This window comes from Bos taurus, chromosome 11 (genome assembly GCF_002263795.3).
Source record: "Bos taurus isolate L1 Dominette 01449 registration number 42190680 breed Hereford chromosome 11, ARS-UCD2.0, whole genome shotgun sequence".
Classification (NCBI taxonomy): domain Eukaryota; kingdom Metazoa; phylum Chordata; class Mammalia; order Artiodactyla; family Bovidae; genus Bos; species Bos taurus.
In genome coordinates this window covers 10263795-10287832 of record NC_037338.1, presented here as the reverse complement: position 1 = coordinate 10287832, position 24038 = coordinate 10263795, and the positions used below count along the sequence as shown (strand labels likewise).

The window sequence follows — 24038 nt, the reverse complement described above, 5'->3', positions numbered from 1 at the left end:
ATGTTGGAGGGTAGATATTGAGGGGGCTGGTAAAGGTTGGCCTTTGTGGGGAACAACAGTGGGGTCAGATCAGGGATATGTAAATGAATCACCACATTCCACTGAGGAGCCTAGTGAGGCTGGAAATCATAAATGTGTAGACAGAATTCTCCCCCTTCTCCCTCTTCTCCCTCCCCCAGCAACAATCTTGAAGGGGTTGCAGATCCCTGGTACTATAGAAGTGAGGAGGAGTAGATTCCCCACCCAGACCACCAACTGCTGTAGGCTTCTATTCTCTAACAATGCCAAGCTGGGACTGGAAAGAAGCATCAATTTTAAGTTGCAACGGAAGTTTGGGTTACTACTGGGATGGACATTATCATTACTAAAATCAGACCAAAGAGGACCAGAACAATCATGTAACTTGTCTAAATTTTATCCAGTGGCAGAGCAAGCTCTAAACATACAGAATAAATTTTGAAAAGCAACAAAAAGCAGAAGTCAACTTACTTTCTGATTTTATTCAACGAGCCATGCTTATTCACAATATTATTTCCAGTTGTTAATTGAAACACATGTATCTTGCCTCTCCCCCTAGATTGTAAGCTCTCTGAAGACAAGATCCATGTGCTGTTCATCCTCATGCTGCCCCCACAGCCTAGCAAAGTGCCTTGCATATATACAGAAGGCCCTGAAATGACTGCTGACTGAATTGCTAACCAAGAGAAATGACCCCATATGAGGCAGCAGCAGGCTACTTTGTGTAGTATGCTTACACAGTACCCAGCACAGAGCAGGCGAGTGACAAGACCTGATCGAGCTGAAATGACTCTTCCTAAAGAGATAGACTGTGTTCTAGGAAGTCTGATATAAAATGATGCTGCAGGTTGCCCAGACTTCAGGTAAAAGAAGCAGGGATGAAGGAGGTGTGAGTGGTCATTTTCTATTTCTCCGTTAGGGCTGTTCTTGTACTGGATTAAGGTGATGATGGCTAAAACACAAGAGGAGGGTGAGTCAGACCCACTTCATGACCTATGATACAAAAGTGAGTATTTCAGTGCCTGATTAAGCCTCAAACCAAGCTGGATTCATTTTTGATTAGGAGAATCCTAAAGGGCCCCTGTCCTCAAGATTATATAAAAATCATCCCAGTCATGTACTTTTGAGAAAATAAATCAAAATAAACACAGAACCCAGTTCTTTAGAGAGGAAAGTAGATCTCAAATAGCTCAAGAAGCAATCCTTCCTACAATGAAGGTTGAGAAAAAGAAAGCCAAGACCAGTTGATTCTGGTTTGGGGAATGGTAACACTGGAGAACACACTCTGCTGTTTCTTGTGATGGCATCACTCGTGCTGAAGTTATCTCCTTTGTTGGCCTGGCCACCATCCCGCTTCACAGCAGGGAGGAAAAAGAGATGTATGAGTGTCTCCATAATTAAGTCCAAGTACTTGATTACTGCCTCTCTGGGAAAATGAACTTGACTGAAGGGAGAGTGAGCAGGCATTCATTCAAGCAACAAGCCACTTACTGAGTGCCTGTAATTGATGGGGAAAGATGACTCTTTTTAGACTGGACCATCCAAAATCAGTTGGGGGTAAAGAAAAAAAATAAGCTGGAGGGGTGAGAGGGAGAAAGACCATAGTTGGTGGGTCTTTAGGGTACTCCTGAGGAAACCCCTCAGCTCCTGAGCTCACAGCTCAGTTCCAAATTCCAAGATGCCTGGTTAGAGAGAGAGGGAAACACACGTTCTCAGGGACAGAAGCCCACAGAGCCAAGGGGTCTGATTTCTAAGGCAGAATTTCATCAAGGGCTGGGTGACACTTTGGAAAGCCATCTGATCTCCAGAGGTCCTGATACACAAGAACAACTCGGCCCGTTCCATCAAGGGAGAGAGATGTGGACTCACCCCTTGGCCCCTCACGCGTGCCCTCTTTCTTGCCCCCTCAAGAGCCAAAGCAGCAGGTCCATCGTAAAAGGACGCCTCCCTTAGGAAAGCTTAGTTCAAGTGGGGATTTTTATACAAGCTCCATGTTTCCTGGATTCTTAGGAGCCTCCAAAAAGGCTGTAAATAATCCTTACTAAACAGGAAGAAGTATGAAATAGGCACAGGACCAACCACTGTGACTTCCATGGCTGAAAAGCACGGATTAAAAACGGGCAGTCAGACTTCCATGCAGAGACTATAATTAGGGGTAGATCTCAGCCCCTTACTGTAGAAGTCTGATGTTGCACAGATGCACACACGCATACATGATCCCTTCTCTGAAGGCAGAGACGAGAGTGCAGAAAACAACACTGGATAAACTGGTCCTTCTCTTACTTGTCCTTTACTGTGTTGTAATAGATAAAGATTAATTTGAACAATTAGATTGCCCCTTATCTTTGCTCTCTCTGTCTTCCCCAGATCTTTAGCAAAAAGCAATAAAATTCTCACCTGACCCTCAGTGGGCTGGGGACTTCTGCCTAGACTACCCAGTTCATTCACTCACATCCCCAAAGCAAAACCTACAACCAAGTTGTAACTCCATATATTTAAAATTCATTCTACTCACCCGCTCTGCAGTGGCCCGCTGCTCCTGGGTCCTTGAATTCAGTCCCTTTAAGGTGGGTCTTACCACCTTAGAACCCACCCACCACTCCTTTTTTCTACCTCTGCTATTAAAATAGCCCTTCCTCTACTGCCTCACCAACCAACTACTTTAGAACCAAAAAGTCTTTGTCTATTCATCAACACTGTAAAAGTAACGTTCGTGTTATGTTTTTTAATCTACTGTCTGTGTCTTCCATGGTCCTCATCAGCTTATCTAATCAGCATGTCCTAGGGAGGCCTGTTACTTGCTGGTTTAGCTTGTCCAAGCACAACAGTACCAGCTGAGGCATTTACTCCAGGAGAACAGGCAATCCTCAGGAAAGATGTCAGGCCGTTGGCCTCTTCTCGCCACAGGATTGAGATGAAGGAGAATCTTCCACATCCCACGGCCACTGCAGCTCTACAAACCCCAGTTCATGACTCTTTGGAGAAGGATACAGACAAGGAAAACCACAGAACAAGCCAAACCCTGCAAGAGCAATGTTTCATACTTTCCGAGTTTTCTAGGTTTTATGCTGATTTTCGCCCTCATCTTATTAATTCCTTTTTTGGATTTAGGAAACATATGATGAGGGAGCAATAAGTAGAGGATTGGAATCTTGGAGAGAAGAGAGACAGTGAATGGGAAGTGAAAAGCAAAGAAGAAAGTTGGAGGCCAGGCATCAGCTGGTTTGGGCGGGGGCTGTGGGGGGCGAGTAGAGGGGATGGGGGAGGTGGAAAGCAAGCTGGGAAGTCTCTGGCATCTCCAGGTACCAAGTGCTAGGCTTGGTACTACACATATCTTCCCTTTTTTAACTCCCTCAATGGTCCTGCCAGAACAGCATTTTCATCCCCAATCTTTGTAGACACAGAAACTGAGGCTCAGAGAATGCAATACTTGCCCGTGGATTCATAGGAGGACGAGCAGGGGCTGGAAGCTTCTTTGGAAGATGAACTCCAAGCCTCTTCTTTCACAGGCCCTTCTTGTGGATTTTCTGTGTCTTCAGACTTGTATTTCAGGGTTTGCTTCCCTTTCATTTAGGAAATTTATCTGCTGGTTTAGTCTCACTTTATTCTTAGATCATGTGACGTTTTCTCTCAGTGGAAAAACCACACTCTTTGACCTAGTCCTGCCTGCAGGAGATGATGAAAAAATGTGTTTTGGAGGCCATGGCTGAGCCATCCCTGCAACAGTACATCCTAGCTCTTTTCACAATCCATGGAATGGAAGAGTAGCAAGACTCCAGTGACCAACTCATCCTAATTTGCCTGAGACTTTCCTGATTTGAGCACTGAGAGTCTGGTGCCAAAGCAAACAGGCAGGCTTAGGCAGACCAGGAGAGCCTAGCCCAGAAGAAACATAGTCTCAGGCCTTAGGGAGTTTCCAGCAGGCCAGAGATTAAATTGACAAGCAGAAGAGTAGGAGGCCCATAAAGGAGCTCAAAGGGAGGAAGGTGTTCAGTAAAAGAAAAACCACATTGTTTGAAGAATTAATTCATTTCACAAATGGTCATTTCTTGCCTTCTAAGCATATTTGAGACAGAGGGAAGGAGCCATAGAAATGAAGAACTGAGAGGTGGAAGAAAACAGTGTACCCTGGGAACATGGAGGTGGTTTCCCGGGCACAGGGCAAGTTTGGGGAGAAAAAGGTTTGGGCCTGTAAACCTTGGCCATCCTAGAGAGAGACATAAACATCAGCAAATGTGTCTGAATTCAAAGGAATGTGGGACTGGACTTTGCACAAGAATGGAATAATTGGCTTCAGCGTGGATCACAGCACAGGTGGAAAGACCAATGGAGACATTATTGCAAAGCATTCAGGCAAAACCCTTTGGTTTCTACCTACCCAGGTTTTATTTAGACCATTTGGACATTAGTTCAGGTTATTTTAGCTTCTAATTTTCATTTTTGTCTTTTATTTCTTACAGGAATTTGAGGGTGAGCTTCATCTAGGGTTGGGGAGGGGACAAGAAGATATGGGAAGGCAATGGCACCCCAGTCCAGTACTCTTGCCTGGAAAATCCCATGCACGGAGGAGCCTTGTAGGCTGCAGTCCATGGGGTCTCTAAGGGTCGGACACGACTGAGCGACTTCCCTTTCACTTTTCACTTTCCTGCATTGGAGAAGGAAATGGCAATCCACTCCAATGTTCTTGCCTGGAGAATCCCACGGACAGAGGAGCCTGGTGGGCTACCGTCTACGGGGTTGCACAGAGTCGGACACGACTGAAGCGACTTAGCAGCAGCAGCAGCAGCAGCTTTTCCTCTAGGCTACACAAAGGGAACAGGTTTGCAGGGCGGATCCTTCCTGCTGGAATAAATAGGGAAGGAAGTGCCCTGGCAGCAAAGTGCTTTCCTCCTCGTGTCTAGTGCCTACTCAGTGGGCTTGTACTACCTGTGCCTCTGTTGACCCCTAATGCAATTGAATTTTTGTGACTGTCTCATATCCATGTTTATATTGGGTTATTTCTTTTTCCTTATTTATTTATAGGAATCCGTTTTATTCTAAACTCGGTTTTCCTTTTACAAAAATATTGTAAATATTTTTCTGTTTTTATCATTTGTCATTCGTTCTTTTTAAAATTTTTATTTATCTATTTTTGGCTGTGCTAGGTCTTCATTGCTGGGCAGGCTTCTCCAGTTGTAGGCGAGCGGGGGGCAGCTACTCTCCCACTGTGGTGCCTTCTCTTGTTGCAGCTCCAGGCTCTAGAGCACATGGGCTCAGTAGTTGGAGTGCACAGGATTTACTGCCCTGTGACATGTGGGATGTTCCCAGAACAGCGATCAAGCTGTTGTCCTGAACTGGCAAGTGGATTCTTAACCATGGGACCACCAGGAAAGCCCTATTTATCCATATTTTTCTTGAAGGTTCCTAGGTTTGTTGTCAATCTCAGAAATGCTTTAACTATCCCCAAGTTTATGTACACCTACATTTTCTTTTAGTTCTTTTCTGGTTTTGTTTTCTCTGGACTTTAAATTGATATATGTTACAAGATAGGTTTTCACTTTACCATTTTTCTCAAGTGTTACATCACCGTTTATCAGACTTTGTACCCTCTACCCACCGGTTCAAATTACTATCTTTATCACATACTAAATGTTGGTGTGTGCTGAGTCTGTGCTCAGCCAACCATCCTGACAGTATGTTCTAAACTTGGTTTCCTTTTGCTACTACCTACTCCCTCCCAAGCCACTGTGTTCTGACTTCTGCCCCCATGGTGTCACAGACATTTCCCTAGCAAAGCTCATCATCAGATTACTAATTGCCAAAGTCTGAATGCCTTTCAGGTCTGTTCTTATATGGATCTCTCCATACATCTGATGTTGTAGGCATTTCTTTCCTTCTCGAAATCCCTTCTTTTGGGGTGATTTTGTTTTCCTGTTTGTTTTGGTAAATTTGGGGGATTTCTCAGTCATTGGCTATGGGAATCATCATCTTTGCTAAATAATGCCGTGGTGTTTTCTAGAGGGGCTTTAGCAGTGTGCTATAGTCTAACTAGATTTTTTTTAATTTATTTATCTACTTATTTTTGGTGGTGCTGGGTCTTTGCTGCTGCGTGGGCTTTTCTCTAGTGTCAGCGAGCAGGGGCTCCTCTCTAGCTGTGGTACGTACCCTTCTTATTGCACTGGCTCCGCTTGTTGCAGAGCACAGGATCTAGGGTGCACAGGCTTCAGTGGTTATGGCACACAGGTTTAGTTGCTCTGTGGCACGTGGGATTGTCCTGGACCAGGGATCAAACCCATGTCGCCTGTATTGGCAGGCAGATTCTTCACCACTGAGCCACCAGGGAAGCCCCTAACTAAATTATTTAAAGACAAGAGTTGGTAGACCAAGGATGCTCTGGGTCTTAGTTCGCCCCACAAATTTTCTCCTCTCTTCTGTGAGCTTGCATCCTACTGGCTTAAGTGAACCCCACCACCATCACCACTCTCTCCTGCAACACAAACCAGCTGAGAACTTTAAAGACTTATCCTCCGAAAGCCTCATTTTTGTATTTTATTCCCTGTTCCAAAATCAACAGTGGCTTCACAGGAAAGTCAATAAAGTCTAAACTTCTTGGATTCACACCCAAGACCTTCCCTTGCCTGGCTTCCTCCTTTTTCTCAAGACTTATGTCTCTCCACTCCCAAAGGAAATGACTTGAATCCATCCAAGTGAACTCACACTGCTGGTGGGAGTGTAAACTGATACAGCCACTCTGCAAAAACAATGTGGTAAGGTTTAATAAAGATGAAAATACATACACTAAATGACCAAGCAGTTTCACTTGTGTACGTGTGTGCCAGGGCACATGAACAAGGATATTTACATAGCATCATTTGTAGGTGGTCCAAATGGAAGCAACCCAAATGTCTATCAAGAGTAGAATGCATACGTTCCAGCCTCTGCACCTTTCTTCACTGTCTCCCCAATGATCTTAGGTCAATGCACAGGTTTCATTTTCAGACATATCTTCATCTAAAACAGGAGCCCAGGGACTTCTCTGGTGATCCTGTGGTTAAGAATCTGCCTGCCAGTGCAAGGAGCACAGGTTCGATCCCTGCCCCAGGAAGATCCCACATGTCCCGAGGAGCCACAACCAAGTTGTAGCCATTAGCCACAACTACTGAGCCCACATTCTAGAGCCTGTGTTCCCCAACAAGAGATTCCACCACAATGAGAAGCCCATGCACCACAGCTAGAGAGTAGCCCCTGTCCACTGCAACTAGGGAAAGACCAAGCACAGCAACGAAGACCCAGAGCAGCCAAAAATATAAATAATCTTTTTTTTTTTAACAAAAAGGAGCCAAATTACTTACGTTCCAAAATAAAAACTTGGGATTTTTTTCCATTGAAAACTGGATTTCCAATATCGTAGTGTTAATATGTAGAAAAATTCTAACAAGTTGTGGTCATGTTTTATCATTATGTTAATCTAAGTGCTCCTTTTCGTCTTAAAATTAACTTTTAAAAGTGTATACACATTAAATGAAAAAATGAAGTATAATCTACAAAAGTATTGAATCTATGTTGTACACTTCAAATTAACATAGTACTGTAAATGGACTATAGTTCAATAAGTAAATAAATAAAATAGCATACATATAAAAATAATAAAATAAAAGTTATATGAAGTAAAATCCATTCTCTTGTGGGATTCAGTTGCATAAGTGTTAACTAATACGTACATATCCTTTGCTTTTTATTTTTTCAAGATGGGTTTAAAGTAACTTATCTGGGGCTCTGGAAAACAAAGTTTGGCTTCACAACTTAATAGGCCTGTTGAGGTCACAAAAACACAGTTCCACCTATTGGTCCTTCCTCAGCTGTTTAAGTCCTGATTGTCTTCCAGGACAGCCAGTTCTGAGCGGATGCTTTCGACTAAGATTGGAAAGATTTCTCCTGACAAAAGGCCTGAATTTATCTCTGTGGAAAATTAACAAGATGTTGGTGCAGATGAAGGATCTTTCTAAACCAGCTGTCCCTGGCTGCCAAGTACGAAGGGAACCTAAAACTCCAGAGGAAGGCCTGCCATATCTGAGCTCCCTTGTCTTCTAGAAAGTGTCAAGATGTGATGACTTATGCTTTGAGGGAGAGTGAACACTTGTCCCCTCACTTCTATAAGAAAGGCAGGGAACACAACCATTAGTAATCATAGTTTTTGAAGTATTTTAAATGAGCTAAACTAACTGTTTAACCATAAGCCCACCATTCTACTCCACTTGCTCTGACATTAAGCAGGAAAAAAAAAAAATCAAAATTCTCATTATTAGTAAAAAAAAAAAAACAAACAACTAGAGATCCCAACCTATTTGTAGACCAGCCACTACCTTGCCCACTCCGTTCATCCCTTCCCATTCCAGTTGTTTTGACCTTTCTACTTCAGTGGTTGACTTCACAAAAATGGGATGCTAGGCCTCACCAAGATGGTGACCTTGGTAGCCAGCCTCTCTGGATGTGTAGGATTTAGCATCTCCTACAAATCCCCAGGTGATGCTAATGTTGTTGGTCAGGTGACCACACTTGGATATCACTGCTATAAATCTAATTAATAATTCATAGGAAATATGAAAGGTAGGGGAACCTATTAATACCATGAGGATACATTACAAACAGACTCTGAGAAATAGTTCCTTCAACAAATAAATTATAAGGAAAAAGCGAGTGAGAAAGAATCTAGAGATTAAAATAAACAATAGGCATAAAGAAGAGGGCCAAGATAGCAGCCTAGTCAGAAAACAAGGCTTGTCCTGCACATGAAGTTGGGTGTCAACATCTCCAAGCTTCTCCCAGGCCTCCAATGGTGCCTACAGGCTGGAATTCAGGCAGTCTGCTTAGACTGTTCCCATTCAACTCATCTTAAAAGGAAGGACTACCTATATCAATTCAAATACAAAGTATCAGGGGAGTTCTTTGCTCAGGCACCAGAACAGTATCCTGGCTGAGGAAACAATGACAAGTAACAAATTCCAGGTCTTATTTTGAAATCTAACTCCAGGATGTCACCGTTCATATAGCTTTCATTTGCTTCATAGACCAGGGTGATGTCTTTGATTTTAATATTCCTTTCTAAAAATCACTTCAGGTGGGTAACGCAGGAGGTATCTGAGGTACCTGAGAGCCTTAGGAAATGGCTGCTCATCCCAATTGAATCTGGGCTGCAGGAAGAACGAGATCATTAAGTAATAGGAAGATTATGACCAAAAGAGGACTTGATTCTAAGCTCAGGACTGCAAGGGGCTGGAGTTCTAAGTTTACCCCCAACCCCCTTCTAGGCGTAAAGTCACTACTGTCCCTCCATCCTCCAAGATTGCCATCAGCAATCACGTTGCCCCACCACCCATCCACACTTAACCACAGAAGCAGTGATGCAGGTTTCCCTTTAGGGGGGATTCTCTTGCTCTTGTCATGATACCAGCTCGTCGCTGAGCCATGACTCGGGGAAGCTTTGGCACTGCATCCAGCTCTGTTCCAAACCTGGCACGCCAGCCAGCCAACCAAGTCCAGGTCTGAATGGCACTGGTAGGACATCAAGGACATACCTGAAGAATAAAAATACTCTTGAGAAGTGGGGGAGAGAAAACCCCACCTTCGAGGAAGAAAATGAAGAAAGTTTTGGAGGAGGTACAGAATGCAGATCTAGTAAAAGAAACTTCTCTCTAAAGAATTACCGGCAAGATGTATGGGTTTGGGGATGGTTAGAATCCTTATACTGAGCCAGTGGATATTTTTGAAGACCTTGTCATAGATCTCATCACTGAAATGATTTAAGGAGATGTCAATTGGAAGACAAGGTCAAATGCAAATTGAAGATATCTTGATTTGAAAGGATCCAGGGAAGTTTGCTGAGGTTAGAAGTCTTGCTTACTATGAATGAAGAACTGAAGCTTCTTTTATAATTTTAAATTTCTAAAGTTTCATTGTTTTGTGGACAGCTATAAATAGTGACGATATTTTCTACAGTAAGGTTCTGATATTTAACCATGTAAATGAAAGATGAAGAAAAACAAGATTTTCACGTCTTTGATTTTAGAGTGATATTCGAGATTTTAATTGCCTGCCTTTATATTGCCATATTCAAATACTTACTGGGTTTTAATGACCACACAAAAGCTAAAGTATCTTAGAAACCATGTAGCTCCTTTTGACTATCTGAAGCATTATGTGTTTTTATTCCATTGTAGGCTATACTATAACTGTTCAATATGTGAAAACTAAATGTCACCTTGGACCCTATGATAGCTGAAAATGCATTTCATGTATTCTTATTTCTAGACAACAGTAATCTAACAGATTATTAAGGACAGTGAGTTAATTTGTGGTTCTTTTAAGTAAAAGATGATTTGTAAGAATGTTTATCTGCTTCAAAAGATAACTTGTTTTAATACTTTCTTCAGATAGCAAGTGATTTTTTTTTTTAGAAACAAGCTTCACATGAATACTTCAGTGTTGGAAGGTTTATTTAAAAGCTTTGAGACGTATATATACTATCTGTCAAGTTGTAGAAGAACCCATTTTCCCAGATCAGATTAAAGCTTCTAAAATAAATGCTTTCAGTAGTAGCTAGAATGGCATTGCTTAACAAGTTGAGAAAGAATAAGCATTTGGCATAACAAATATTAATATATTTGTTAGTACTTGTTCATTGTGGAAAAGTGTTATTGACTAAAAGCAAATATAGCTACAGAAACCACTTGCTCAATTTCCTGTAGTTCAGGATACAAAGATTTTGTGTATAATATTACACTTATTACACTCTATATTACACTCTATAATATTACACGTAAGAATTGATACTGCATTTCAAAGGATCAATGGACGTTATTATTTGTGAAACTGAACATTTTATGTGCTGCTTATAAACATTATCTATAAATCAGTACTTGGGAAAGTTGTACTTTCTTAACCTATGAATACCAGGAATAAAATATGAAAAATTAAACAGAACAAATTACCCTGGGAGCACAAATCTTTGAAAAGTTGGAAATACCTCCCTCCTCCAGGATGAAAATTGCTGGGCAACCTTTTCCTTAGCTTCCCCACTGCGTGCACGCTGATCTATGCCATCCCTTTTGTTGTTGTGCAGCCGTCATTAATGAGATGGAAATAGCGGGCCATGCATTCCATACGCACAGCAGACTCTGAAGAGCTCAGCAAAGCGGGGAGAAATGACCTCTAATATGTATAAAATTCTCCACCTTTCAAATTCCTCAACTTATTTCAGAGTCATCTCATGACCCTCCTATTTAGCAATTTCAGGGGACAAAAAACTTGCCACGTCCTTCTCCATTAAGCCAATTCTCTGAAAATGGATAGACAGACAGACTGGCCTCAGTGTTTAAAAATAATTTTGACAGGAATATGGATAGAGAGGCTTCCCTGTGGCTCAGCTGGTAAAGAATCCGTCTGCAATGCGGGAGACCTGGGTTCCATCCCTGGGTTCGACCCCTGGGTTGGGAAGATCCCCTGGAGAAGGGAACGGATATCCACTCCAGTATTCTTGCCTGGAGAAGTCCATGGACTGCATAGTCCATAGGATCACAAAGAGTTGGACACAACTGAGCAACTTTCACTTTCACTTGGGGATAGACAGGGCTGTCTCTCCGGGTCACTGTTCTACACTCTTCCTCACTGCACGCAGTGCTGACTGCAGCGCCATCACTCTCTTGCCCGTTTGCATGCCTCTTTCTGTGATAAAAGGCTTGTGCCTGTGGCACTTCTACCATTCCATTTGTTCTGAAAGTGGAACATCTTTGGCCAATTTGGTATGGCTTGAATGAAGAAAGCTCCAAAGGCTCTTCTGAGTTATCTTCTAGGGAAGTGTTTCTTACAACCATCCAGTTGCTGCATTTGAAGAAAAGCTTTACTTGGTATTTGTCCCATATTTAATCTAAAGTCAGAGGATTTAGAATTTTGAAACTGACCTGTGGAGCAGAGGTTGAAAGCATTTAACTCTTGTTCAATACCCAGGCTCTCCTACTGCCTGAGTGTCTACCTGGTCCATTTCCATAAACATTTTTTTTTAACCCTTTCAAATCTTCAGTATAAATTTATTACCTCTACCATCATTTGAAAAGTTGGAAAATCACCCCTTCAGCTATTTGACAGGCTTCCCAAAGTGAAGGATTTTATATCCATCACCTAGAGCAACTCAGAAGCAAGTTGCTCTCCCATCACTTTCCTTTCTTTCCTTTCTTCACTCCCCAGTCCTTCCACATGCAATGCTGGGAGGAGAGTACTCCTTCTCAGGTGCCGGGCACTATCTACTTGGCACATTACTGGGTAATTTGAGGCAGAAACAAGAGGATATAATTTCTTTCCTCAGGGCACATTTGGATGCTGTTATAGACTGAAAGTTTGTGCCCCCCAAAATTCATTTATTGAAATCTAATTCCCAATGTGATGGTATTTTACCAAGTAAAGCTTTGAGAGGTAACTAGGTCAGAAAGGTGGAGCCCTTGTGAATGGGATTAATACCCTTACATAAAAGGCCAGTTATTGTTGTTGTTCAGATGCTCAGTCTGACTGTTTGCGACCCCATGGACTGTGGCACACCAGGCTTCCCTGTCCTTCACTATCTCCTGGAGTTGGCGCAGATACATGTCCACTGAGGTGGTGATACTTTCTATCTCATCCTCTGCTGCCCCCCTCTCCTTTTGCCTTCAATCTTTCCCTTCATCAGGGTCTTTTCCAATGAGTCGGCTCTTCACATCAGGTGGCTAGAGTATTGGAGCTTCAGCTTCAGCATCAGTACTTCCAGTGAATATTCAGGGTTGAGTTCCTTTATGATTGACTGGTTTGATCTCCTTGCAGTCAAATGGACTCTCTAGAGTCTTCTTCAGTACCAAAATTTGAAAACATCAATCCTTTGGTGCTCAGCCTTATTTATGGTCCAACTCTCACATCTGTACATGACTACTATAAAAACCATTGCTTTGACTATACGGACCTTTGTCAAAAAAGTAATGCCTGTGCTTTTAATATGCTGTCTAGGTCTGCCATAGCTTTTCTTCCAAGGAGCAAGCCTCTTTTAATTTCATGGCTGCAGTCACCACCTGCAGTGATTTTGGAGCCCAAGAAAAAAGGTCAGAGAACTAGCTTACTCTCTTTCTGCCATGTGAGAATACAAAGTCAGCCACGTGTAACCAAAAGGCCACTCTCTCCAGAACCTGACCATGCTAGCACCCTGATCTCAGACTTCCAGCCTCCAGCACTGAGAAATCAATCTTGGTTGTTGATAAGCACCCCAGTTTGTGGTATTTTGTTATAGCAGTCCAAGCTAATACAGATGCTTACACTCTGAATGAAAGAAATCCTTATATTTAGTTTCAAAACATATTCTCTCTCCTTGACTTCCATCTTCAATCTCTTCCTAACACCCCTGGGTCTTTTTCTGTTTTTCCATTGTACTCCCCCTCTGGCAACTCTATTCTTGCAAAGCCGTGGCAGGACATCTTTAAATTAATGTTTTACATAGAAAACACTAAAAAGAAAATCTCTACCATCACTAGTGACTAAGTATTGAGAACCTACGATCTCAGTCCTCCTCCATGTTACATTCTTTGTATTCTGGGATGATAACATTCGATATATTTGAATTGTTGACAAATGAAAAATAAAGTTTAAGATATATTCATATACATATGTGTTATATTGGTATGATAATAGCAGTTTAGAATATGGAACTCAAGAGACAACTATTATATATATATAGTTATATATAAATAGTATAGTATATACTATTTATATAATATGAAAATGAAAGTCACTCAATTGTGTCCAACTCTGTGACCCCATGGAATTCTCCAGGCCAGAATACTGGAGTGGGTAGCCTTTCCCTTCCCCAGGGGATCTTCCCAACCCAGGGATCAAACCCAGGTCTCCCACATTGCAGGTGGATTCTTTACCAGCTGAGCCACAAGGGAAGCCCAAGAATATACTAGAGTGGGTAGCCTATCTTTTCTCCAGTGGATCTTCCATACTCAGGAATTGAACCAGGGTCACCTGAATTGCAGGCAGATTCTTTACCTACTGAGCTATCAGGGAAACCCATTTATATAATATATATACAGTCTATTATCCTTTTCTTGAAACTTATCCAAATACACATACTATAAAACAAAACATTTATTAAGACAATCAGGGAAATCTGAACACTGGATATTTGATGACATTTTTTTTTAGGTGCAATACTGGTATTGTAGTTCTTCTTAAGTATCTTGTAGGGATACTAAAATACTTTTGGATGAAATGATAAACTGTCTGGGATTTGCTTCAAAATAATCTGGGGGCAGAGGTGAGTGAAGAGCCTCATAGAGGAAAGAGGATCACTACACTCTACTTCTTTTCATCTGTATGCTAAAATTTCCCACAATAAAAAGTAAGACATCACAGAGAGACAGACATAAATCTACTCAGACACCAGTTACTTGAGTGAGATGAGTCCAGGTCTCACTCCCAAACTCCCCGGCCTTCTGCAGAGAAATGGAGGCCAAACGTCCCAGGCCCCAGTTCTGAGCACCTCAGCAACAGGGGCCGTCTGCCCTTGGGAGGGGCACTGCCGGTTTCAGCTGGCTCGTGTGGCAGAGATGAAGGAAGCCGGAGTGAATGGACATGCGTCCCCGCACACAGAGGAGGAGGGCAGCATGGAGGTTAATGTCCTGGGGTGCAGGAGAGGCCGCTCACCCTCAGATGCCGTGTCCTCTCAGTGTTCCAGGCCTGCTGGATGGGGTTCAAGGAATTCAGTGCCGTGAAGCTTCCCTAGGGACGTGCCCGGTGCGGCAGCGCTCAGGCTCTGGGCTCACTCAGCCTCAAGGCTGAGGAGGGCAGCGCTGGCTCTGGAGCCTGGCCTACTCTCTGTGATTAGCCAGCAGAGACTCGGCTCTCTGTACTGCCTCCACTCCCGCTTCTCACTGCAGGATAGCACAGAAGATGGGAACGAAGAAGGCAAATTCAAACTGAGGTGAGGTAGGAGTACCACAAACATTTAATGCTTCCCCAGCCTTGGCTAAGAGTAGGATGGTAGAAAGAGGATGGCAATCACTCATGGAAACAAGCCAAAAACTGGGGCCCTGGGGACCACCTGGCCTTTGGAATCCAAAACATGATTATTTGTGTCACAAGTATATGTCTTGGGAACGTGGCTGCTTATATTTCATTTCCTTTTCATTTACTCAATATCAGCCTCCCCCAGTATCACTTCTTATTGAATACCTGGGTCAAACATGTTATTTCATTTAATCTTTCCCCAAAGGCTACCTGAAGAAAAAAACATCACCTGAGGAAGGTGCTATCAGCCTCATATTATAGATACAGAAATTGAGGCTGAAAAGTTAAGCAACTTCCCTGAGTTCATATAGCTTATAAGTGCAAGAGCTGGGACACAAGCCTTATATAACTTCATTAAGTTGTCTCTACCTCGGGGAAGGTAATGTTGACCCTGGAAATCTGCCCAAGGTCCCCCAAAAGAGAGGGGCTCCTACGAGATAAAATTGAGACTGTATTCTATCACAACTCTAGGCAGTTCTAGGTTTAGATGGATCAAAGGAGGCTGTTCCCATGCTCTGCACCATCCTTGGTACACCGAGTGCCTCACAAAGCCTCCCTACCCACTGTCACATCCTATCCCAGGTCCCAGAAATCCCTTGGGATCCATGAGCAGCTCCCATTGTCATCTGCAGACAACCATGCTTGCGTCTGCCAGTCCCCTGGCCGCCCGACTTGAACCTGAGTATGGGACACAGCAGTGCACACAAACTGCCCTCCCCTTCCTCACCACCACAAACCAGTTTCTTTTCCTTCTCTTCCATCAGTAGAGGGAGCTCTGGCCAGCTCAGCAGGCATCTCAGAATCAGATGCCACTTTCTTTCTGAACTCAAGCCCATTTGACCTTGGCCACCGGAAACTATCAGCACTCTCTCTCTCTGCCTTGGCCCTGTGACACCTCCTCTGGGGCCTCTTGTCCAGCGGGTGACCCCGGTCCTCTGCTGTGGGTTAACTCTCAGAACCTCCCAGGGCTCCACCCTCCTCCTGCCCTGGCCTCTCTCCTCAGGTGATTTGCAGCTTCACCTGATCCCCGGGCCTCTAGCTGCTTACTCTGCCTTGATCAAGTCCTGTTGGCCAGCGCCCTTCTGTTCGCCTTGCCACTTCGGGACCTGCATTTGATGCCATGCTGCAGGGCATGGGATCTGGCTTTTCTGGTGGTCAACTAACACAATCCCAGCAAGTGATGGGGAGCAAACACCCAATGGGGCAAACCTGGAGCAACGAAGGACAGGAGACAGAACAGAGAGGAGGCTAAGCTAGCTCTCCCCCTCCCCATCAGCCCAAACAAAGTGTTTCTGCATCATCTATCCAGAGACCACACACAGACAAGAGGCCAGCTGTGTATTGCTGAAGCAGTGGCCCACTCGTTAAAACACGCCTCGAGCTTCCTTCGCCTTCCCTGCCTAGCCTTCCTCAACCACTGCTTAAGGTTGTAGATGTAGTGGTAGATCTAGTGGATCTACCAATAAAGCACCAGCGCACCAGCTCTGCCTCAGGTTCAGTGTTCTAAGTAACCTGAATTAAAACAATACACCTCATCCCAATCATGCCTTCAGCCACCGCTGACACACTCCCACCTCATTCCCCAAACTGCACTGCAATCCAGACTTCTCTGCTGAGCTCTAGACCCAGCTGGATCCAACCACAATGGACATCTCTACTAGGACACTCTCACAGGCACCTCACTCATTTCTAAAATGAACCGCATGCTCCTTCACGAACATGTGCCCATCTCCTGTGTTTTGGGGGAGGCAGAGATGAAAGACACTTTCAAAGAACTCTCAGTCTGGCTACAGGGGGAGACAGATGGGCTAACTCACAATTAGTATGAAAGAGAAGCTTACTGGCATAAAGGAATGCCGAAGGATGGTGTACTAAAAAAGAGGAGGAGGCCTGCTGGGTGCCACCCATGCATGCATTAACTCAGCCTTCACCACAGCCCTGTTATTGTTATTTCTATTTTGCAGTTGAGAAGGCAGACCAAGAGATGAGAAATCTTGACAATGTCACAAAGAAACTAAATCCAAGCACACCTGAGAAAAAAAAAGGTTCTGGGTTTTTGCTGCTCCAGAAGAGGAGCACCTAAGAGGTCACTGGGATTGGTGTTTTCCTAAGGTATCAAAGCCAGAACTGTCTTAATAAATGCCCAGGATGTCAGCTAAGATGGGGTGGGGTGGGGGCAGAGAGGTAGGAAGAAAGAAAGGAGGTAACTGGCATTCTGGGCAGTGGGAAGAGGCCTGAGCAATCACAGGGTGGCGAAGCAACTGCAGGGGGCACTAATGCTAGACCCCAAGGCACAAGAGGCTGGAGAGGCGGGCAGGGTCCAAAGCACGGATCGCGCCATTCCAGTGAATTTAAAGTTTAACCTCTAGACACTTGGAGGAACCATTTCAGGATTTAAACAGAGAATGACATGGCCCAGGGTGTATTTTGGAAAGGTGTCCCTCGGGCATCTATGAGAAGGCAGTGGAGGTGGGAAAACCATTTTCAAGACTGCTGAAATACCCGGAGCAAGAACTTACACACCCAGTTAGCTGTAAAGGGGCTGGGGAAAAGTGAACAGATTTGAGAGACAGTGATGAAGGAAAGACTGAACTGAGTAACTAAATTAGCTCAGGAGGGTGGAAAAGACCTCAGACACCCTGGTGTGTGCCTTGTTGTACACAGGACACGGAGATGATTTCCATTTTAGACAGGTACACACAGGCGACCGAATGAATGTGTGGCATTCTGAGAGCAGTGACGGTGAGAAACCGCCTCCAAGGAAAAAGGACAGAATGAAAAAGACCTGCCCTCTTCTTGTGCTCCCAGGAGTTGCCTAGTCTTGGCCCTTGGAATCTTAACCACCCAGGGGAAGGCAGGTCAGCCAATTAGGTAGACAGGACAGGAACACAATCCAATCCCAGGGGAAAAGAGTGTGGTCTGCAATTTCCTCAGCACTAGAGCAGCTCAGTGTGAAGAGGTGAGGTAAAAACTCCGTGGTATCAAAACACAAAGCCACCCTTTTCAACCACTTCTAGAAGAATTAAAAAACCCTAAGGTATCCCTTGTATATAAAGAATTATACTCGATGCATCTCGAATGGTACCAGCTATGTGTAATCGTTGACAGTACTGAGGAAAGTCACACAAATCACTTTCTCTTGAACCCAGTTTAAAGAAACTAAGGTACAGAGCAGGCATCAAACACCATATTCCACTGACCTTCCCAGAGGGTGCGCCCCTGGGGACCTGCCCACCTGGAGCACCCCCGTCCCGTCTGATCCTTTCCCACAAGGCAGAGGATGTGACACAGCTGGAGCTGCTCCTGAGCACCAAGGGCGGCTCCATCCATCTGGATCAGAGACCTCCGGCAGCCTGGGCAGGATGTCTCCAAGGAGGGAATAGAGTGGGAGGGAATTCCCTGGCAGTCCAACAGCTAGGGGGCTGTGCTCCCACTACAGGGAGTGCAGGTGTGCAGCACAGCCAAAAAAAAGAGTATCAAGAAACTGAGCTAAACTGGGGCTAGGCTCTAAAACGCCGAGGCACTGCTCACTGGCCTAATGGGCCCCAAATCTGAGCCAGAGCCCATGTGTGCTAAGTCTCTTCAGTCCGACTCTGTAAAACTCTACGGACTGTAGCCTGCCAGGCTCCTCTGTCCATGGGGATTCTCCAGGCAAGAACACTGGAGTGGGGAGCCATGCCCTCCTCCAGGGCATCTTCCTGACACAGGGATCGAACCCATGTCTCTTACATCTCCTGCATTGGCATGTGGGTTCTTTACCACTAGCACCACCTAAGCCAAAGCCCAGAAATGTGCGAACTTTTTCAAAGGAACTCCCCAGGTGATCTTAATTTGTAGTGGGCCTTGGGAGCAGCTTTAGTAATGTCTATCCTTTCTTACCAGTCTATGACTTTGGCCTTCCGTTGCTTAGTAAATATTCCCTCTGAGAGGCCTCAGATCTTACAGGGAGACTGCCAGCGCCTCAGAAAGTTGGCTGGAGTGGCAATCATACCATTAGCCAAGCTCCAAACACTGCTGGCCTGAAGAGCAGTGAAAGATCCAGAGAACAGAGGCAGGGCTTCAGAGATGACAACACTCCCCACCCTCCTAACTCCATTAAATGAACTCAGGAGCCAAGCCCTTGGTTGAGCCCTTTCCCCCTGCTCAGAGAAACTTAACTGCACACAAATTTGAGGGACAGAGCATTCCACTGGTCACGAAAGAGGGAGATCTTCAAATTTGGCACAGCCAGAGCCTTCTCAGCATCCCTTCTCCTCCACTCCTGCTGAGTCAAGTGGCCCGATTCCCACTCCCAACATCACACAGACAACACTGAAGCAGAAGTGGCTTTAATCAAGGAGTGAAGTCCTCAGTTGGAGAGACCTCATTCAACCTTTGGTTGTGGGCTCTCAACCTACCTACCCGCTAGAGCCCCTGAAGCTCCTCAGGAAGAAGGGAGCAAATGAACAGCGAACTCTGGCAGAGGCCAGGGAAGGGAAACAGGGGAACCCAGGTCAAGGGGCCAGGGCAGGGCGCTGAAGGTGGGCGTGGAGCCGAGTGGGGCAGGAACAGCTTACACACGCAGTTCTCCCGGGGGGCTGCCCAGTGGCTAGGCATCAGGAGAAGCAGCTCCAGGAGGGCTGCGGGCAGGAGCGGGCAGTGAGGGAAGGAGCATTTAGGAGATGAGGCGGTCGTGCAGCTGGTGCAGCTGCTCCTGGGTGAGCACCAGCCGGTGTCGCTGCCCGAGGCCAGCCGCGCACGAGAAGGTCACTTTGCCCATGTACACAGTGTCGTCCTGCTGCTCTTCCTTGGCCTGGGAATCGGGAAGGGACAGAGGCCGCCAGGTCAGGGGCTCACTTGAGCTGTGTGCCACTGACAAGGTCCCAGAGTACCGAGACCCTGGGAGACGGGGGCTTTGAGGCTCCTAGACGACAATGACCACACTTTCCAAATCAGAATTGAGGCACACAGCCTGACAAGGGAGTTTTGAGTCTCTCCTGGTGTCAGAATCACAGACGATGTTTAACTGCTAAAATATTGGAATTTCGGAAAGCACTGCAAGCACTGTTAAGTGACTTGCAAGTTAAGACTTGGCCAGATGACTCAAGGTCGTTGGACCTGAGACCCCCAAAAGCCTCTTCAAATTCTGGAGGAGAGGGCAAGGCCTCATCTGAGCCTTCACTGCCCACCCCCCCCCCATGCTCCCTCTTACCCTGAGGAAGGCTGATGAAGGGAAGGTGGCAAAGTCAGTGGGGACCGTGGCTTCAGGGCGCTGAGATACAGTCTCCTTAAGGACCTCATCCTGGCAGACAGGGGGACAGGAGTCATTTAGGGGACCCTCCACAGGTTAGCCCAGTATCTCCCTGGCTTCACAGGAATACTAATACCAAGGACAGGGACCCGGTTCTCTTTTATCACCATACCTTTGCTCTCAACTCCAATCCCATCCCTACCCAACATCCTTACTTTATAGATACTTAACCTTCAGGGTTCATCTCAGATTCTGTAACTTCTGGGAAGCCATTCTCAACCATTCTACTCTGCGGTGATCTCAGCTCTGACAGAGAGCTGCGCTACACTGAAGATGATGCTAGCTCACCCCAATTTGTGGTACGAATCTCTTTTCTATTGAGGGAATCTGTTTGGGAGTGAACTCCCAAGACAGGAACCCCGTCTTCCCTCCCACCTCCTTTGCAACGTGTCACCTAGTTCAGGGCTGGACCCCTAGCAACCCTGGGGGTCCTGGTGGAAATGGCCATGCTAGGGCCTCCAGCACAGAATGCTCTGAAGTGCGCACTCCTGGGTGAGGAAAAGCAGGTCTAAACTAACCTTGAGCTTCTCAATGGTGTCACTTAGGGACTTGAGCTGAGCCACCTGCTCCAGGAGCTGGGCCGACGGGCTCTTGGCAGCTGTGGGGAGAGAAGGCTAGTGAGGCCTGCCAAGGCGCAGGCAGGCAGCTTGACTAGTGACCCTTCATCCAGTCCAGCTTCCTGCCTCAAGCAAACTGAACACTGAGACCAAAGAACAGGGCTAGGAAGAGCCTCTCTGGTGTGGGAAGTGCCTAGGCAGGGACTGCATCCCTGAGGCAAGGGGAGGGGCTGTGGTTTTCATCTCAGGAGTGGGTAGGTCCGTACCAGGGTTGGAGCGAGTGATGTCCACTACATGCGTGCATGCGCTCAACTGATTCAACGTCTCCAGCAGCTGGTTGGTCTTACGATACAGCGCTCCAGCAGCAAGCTTGCTGCCAGGGCCCTCGTGGGGCGGGAGAGAGAGTTTGGCCACGTGCAGAGGGGGCAGGGCTGCTAAGGATGCCTTCATCTGGGCTCCCTGTGAGCGAAGTGGGAAGAAGAGTGGTGGTAAGAAGTGCCGGACAGCCCTACCGTCTATCAGCGGCAAGGTACCCTCTCTGTGACCTCCTCACCTTGAGGGTGCTGTTCTCGTGCTGGAGCTGGGAGATGTGCAGCCTCATGGCAGAGATCTGCTGAAGCAGCAGTGGTGAGTCCTTCACCAGCCCGGGGCCTGGCACAGACCCCGGAGCCTGTCCAGGGGCACCTCCTACGGGGACCACAACAAATGTCATGAGCCCAGGTGGGAAGGGTTGAAGGTGGGTTCCATTCCTACCCGTCCCCCTTCCTTATCCGCTGCTACCTCCAGTCTTGATTGCTCCCAAGGGGGTGGTCTCGCCCTGCTCCCCCAGCCCCAATTCCCACCAACCCTGTTAACCCCCCCAGCAGGTTGGCTCTCTACCTCGCTGTTGCTCTTCTGCGCTCAGGACAGCCCATGGGGGAGCAGGAAAAGAGGAGAGAGGAATTAGATGGTATGGTGGTGAGGGGGACACACCAGAAGAATCCTGGTCACGCAGGAAGACATTTTTCCTCATCACCATACCTTCTCTAACAAAATCCTGTCTTTGCGATCGGGGAAAGAGGAAATACGTGTGAAAGAAAGATAGAAAAGGGCAGTCAGGCCACGATACAAGCTGCAACACGTGAGGAAGATGGCAGCGGCAGTGTGCGTTGGAGCAAACACTTGAGGCACGAGGCTGTTCCTGCCTCCCCGCCCTACACTCCATCTCCCAGAAGGGCAGACGGACCGCTCCTGAGACCCTGACACGTCTGCACCCTTAGTCCTCCCCACCGGCAGAACTTAACTGAGCATGAAGACACGTACCCATTTCTTCAGGTTCCCCATTGCGCTAAGACAAAAGTCACCCTTTTTTGGGGCAAAGTTCCAGAAATTAAAAACCGGTCTTTGGGGCTTCCCTGGTGGCTCAGTGACAAAGAATCCACCTGCCAATGCAGGAGACATGGGTTTGATCCCTGGTCCGGGAAGATCCCACATGCTGCAGAGCAGCTAAGCCTGTGAGCCACAACAACTGGTCTGTGCTCTGGAGCCTGCGAAATGCAACTACTGAGCCCATGTGTTGCAACCACTGAAGCCCTTGTGCCCTAGAGCCCAGGCTGCACAACAGAAGCCACTGCAGTGAGAAGCCTGTGCACTGTGACGCAAAGAAGCTCCCACTCACTAGAGAGAGTCTGTGCAGCGACAAAGACCCAGCACAGCTGAAAATTAAGTCAGTAAAATTATTAAAAAAAAAAAAAAAGAACCAGTATTTGTTTAAAGAGCCTATGCTAGGATGCCCTTGGTGGTCCAGTGGTTGAGAATCCGCCTTCCAATGCAGGAAACGCATGTTTAATTCCTTGTCAAAGAACAGAGATCCCGCATGCTGCAAGGCTACTGAACCTACACATCGCAACTAGAGGAGCCTGTCCCTGCACAAGACCCAGTGCAACTGAAAAAAGAAAAAAAAAAAAAAAAAGCCTATGCTAAAACAACACAATATGGTAATTCTGTCCCCTCCCAAGGAACACGGAAGCATCTGACTCACAGGAGTCTAAAGACAAGAAGATACTTGGTCACCTTCCAGAGTCAAGCAGCACCAGTGATGGGGGCTTTGACGAGGACAAGACCCTAGGTGAGGCCAACTGACAAGACAAGCACAGAGGGGAGTTCTAGAGATCCTGCAGGTTTAATTCCACTTCAAGGAGTTTGTCTTCTGGAGGTGAGAAAGGGAAGTAAGAAACTAGAGAGTGAACAAAAAACATACTACATGGTAGATGAGAATCAAGATAGCAGTGGCCACCTCCTTGTCAGGAAACTGGGGAGACGAGGCCTGGAAGCCAGAAAAACTCCAGGTAAGGAGCCCTGACCACACTATGAGAGCAGGCAAAGGTCAGAACATAAGCCCCAAGTGGAACTGGGAGAATTCAGCACTGGAAGAGAGGACCATACTATAGGGTGAAGTGACGTGAACGCTGGAGAAATGCAGTGCCCCCGCAGAGCACCAGGCACCACTGGATCCCACAGCAGATGCCCTGGTCTGCTGCAGGCTGATGACCTCCTGGAATACAGGGTGGGGACAGAAAGGCCAGACGGCAGACCCAGGAGGGAGAGCTACTGGAATTCTGAGTTTCACTGACATCTTGGTGAGGCCCCACTGCCCCACCTTGGCCAAAGGAACTCTGCACACATCTTCAGAAGAACTAAAAACTTGGTGAAAGTTGCTACAGAGTGAAACCGGGCAAGCATGTTCCTGGCTGAACATCCAGCTGTGGGCGGTGGGGCGCGGGGGAGAAAAGTTAAACGGAGACCAAGGACAGGAGTGGGGACATTCAATCTCCTCTGGGCTGGTGCTGCCTGCTCCATGGCACTCACCCCCAGCAATGCCAGAGACCAGGGTGGCAATACCCGAGGGAGGGGGCCCCCGGAGCCCCTCAATCGTGCGCTTGGACTGGCTGTTCAATCGCTGCTTTAACTCTGCCTTCTCTGCCTCCAGCTGGTCGATGTCAGCCTGAAGTGCATCCATGGTCTCCTCAAACTCTCTGTGAAAGAGAACCTGGGCTTGGGCAGTGTCCCCTCCCCAACGGCCCCGCCCCCCTTTCTCTGTCCCGACAGGTTCTGAGGGCAGCCCTGCTGGCCAG

The 24038-nt window shown here is 46.4% G+C and overlaps 2 protein-coding genes across 13 annotated transcripts in view; both read right to left on the bottom strand.

The window, feature by feature from the left end:
- Positions 1 to 2702, bottom strand: part of SLC4A5 (solute carrier family 4 member 5) — a 138108-nt gene extending 135406 nt beyond the window's left edge. The window contains exon 1 of the mRNA XM_015473386.3: positions 2534 to 2702. The gene's annotated coding sequence lies outside the window, so the exon portion shown is untranslated. The remainder of the gene's footprint in view (positions 1 to 2533) is intronic.
- A 16688-nt stretch (positions 2703 to 19390) lies between these two features.
- DCTN1 (dynactin subunit 1) overlaps positions 19391 to 24038 on the bottom strand; it is a 29813-nt gene continuing 25165 nt past the window's right edge. For 7 of the 12 annotated variants that reach the window (XM_024998499.2, XM_024998503.2, XM_024998505.2 and 4 more), the window contains 7 exons: positions 23773 to 23939; positions 21805 to 21819; positions 21479 to 21612; positions 21192 to 21384; positions 20887 to 20966; positions 20270 to 20359; positions 19391 to 19870 (listed from right to left, as the gene is read on the bottom strand). In XM_024998499.2, coding sequence (XP_024854267.1) covers positions 19733 to 19870; positions 20270 to 20359; positions 20887 to 20966; positions 21192 to 21384; positions 21479 to 21612; positions 21805 to 21819; positions 23773 to 23939 — 817 coding nt within the window. In that variant the 3' untranslated portion in view covers positions 19391 to 19732. 12 annotated transcript variants of the gene reach the window in all.